The 1,631-nt window shown below is 73.9% G+C and overlaps 1 protein-coding gene across 1 annotated transcript; it reads left to right on the top strand.

The window, feature by feature from the left end:
• Positions 1–907: 907 nt before the first annotated feature.
• NEUROG2 (neurogenin 2) lies at positions 908–1,631 on the top strand. The gene has a single exon (XM_066316865.1). The coding sequence runs from the start codon at positions 931–933 to the stop codon at positions 1,618–1,620; it is 690 nt and encodes a 229-aa protein (XP_066172962.1). The 5' UTR covers positions 908–930; the 3' UTR covers positions 1,621–1,631.

Below are 1,631 nucleotides of genomic sequence, written 5' to 3'. Positions count from 1 at the left end.
GCAAAGCCAGCCTGCCGACTCCACGGGCATGTCACCAGGCTCTGCCACTGCGGAAGGGCTGGAAGGGACGAGGGGTGAAAGGAATGAAGGTTTTCCTGGTGCACTGACAAGCTGGTGTTTGGAGGTTTTTTTATAAAGTCTCCAGCCTTTGAATTGTATTTGACAGCACTGAGCTGCCCGGGGATCAGGGCTTTCCGCCCCTTCGGGCTTGCCCTGTTGCAAACGGAGCAGCCGCCCGCCCGGAGCATCTCCCCGGCACGCCGTGTATGGAACTATGCACCTTTAGGGCAGCACCGAGTGTCCCCAGAAGGCGAAGCCCTCTCGGGAAGGAGAGGGGTTGAAGGGGAGCCCCCCTATCCCTCCCTCTCTCCCTCCCTTTTCCGTGCGGGGCCCGTAAATGAAGCGGCTGAAAGGGAGCCGGCCCCGGGCGCGCGCGTGGCGCGCGGGGCGCGGGGATTGGCCGCCTGCGCCTCGCGCCCCCCCCTCCCCATTCATTAATAAATTAGCGGCACGCTCCAGCCGAGCGCGAGGCGCCAATGGGGCCCCGGCGGGGGGGGGCGCGGCGGCGCCCCCGACAAGAGTCGCGGGCGGGGCGGGCAGGGCGAGGGGGACCCCGGGGGTAGGTTTGATTGTTCCCCGCGGGGTATATAAGGGGTGTTAAGGAGGGTCGTGTGCCAGACACGCAGCCCGACGGGCCCCGGGCGCCGCTCCCGCCGCCGCCGCCCGCCCGCCCGCCGCCCCCGGGGCGCGTGCCAGCGCCGCGCCCCCGCCGCCCCCCCCGTCCCCCGGCGCTTTGCCCACCCCCCCCCTCACGACCCACGCCCCGCTCCGTCAAACCGCCGAACCGTCACACCGCCGGAGAGGCGAGGAGAGCCAGCCCGCCGCTTCCCGGTGCTACCCGGTGCGGCCCCGTCCGGCCGCCGCGCAAGGATGCTGGTGAAGGCGGAGGTCCTGGCGCCGCCCGCCGAGGACGAGCTGCTGCTGCTGGGGCTGGGCTCGCCCGCCCCCTCGCCCTCGCTGCCGTCTAGCGCCGAGGAGGAGGAGGAAGAGGAGGAGGAGGAGGAGGAGCTGCGCGCCGCCCCGCCGGCTCGCCCCGTCGAGGCTCCGGGCGGCCGCGGGCTGAGGCGGGCGGAGGGGAAGCGGCGGCCGGGGCGGTCCCGCGGCGCCCCGCGGGCGGCGCGCACGGCGGAGACGGCGCAGCGCATCAAGCGAAGCCGGCGGCTCAAGGCCAACAACCGCGAGCGCAACCGGATGCACAACCTGAACGCGGCGCTGGACGCCCTCCGCGACGTGCTGCCCACCTTCCCCGAGGACGCCAAGCTCACCAAGATCGAGACGCTCCGCTTTGCCCACAACTACATTTGGGCGCTCACCGAGACCCTGCGGCTGGCCGGGGCGGCGCGGCTCGGCCCCGACGGGGCGCCGGCGGTCCCCGCCGAGGGCAACCCCTCGCCCGCCTCCTCCTGGAGCGGCGGCGCCGCCAGCCCCGCGCCCTCCGCCTCCCCGTACGCCTGCACTTTATCTCCCGCCAGCCCCGCGGGCTCCGCCTCGGAGCCCGAGCACTGGCCGGGCCGCTTCGCCCCGGGGCCGCCGCCGCCGCTGCCCCGCCGCTGCCTCTAGCCCGGCCCGGG

This window comes from Sylvia atricapilla, chromosome 4, assembly GCF_009819655.1.
Source record: "Sylvia atricapilla isolate bSylAtr1 chromosome 4, bSylAtr1.pri, whole genome shotgun sequence".
Classification (NCBI taxonomy): Eukaryota; Metazoa; Chordata; class Aves; order Passeriformes; family Sylviidae; genus Sylvia; species Sylvia atricapilla.
This window is presented reverse-complemented; position numbering and strand designations above follow the sequence as displayed.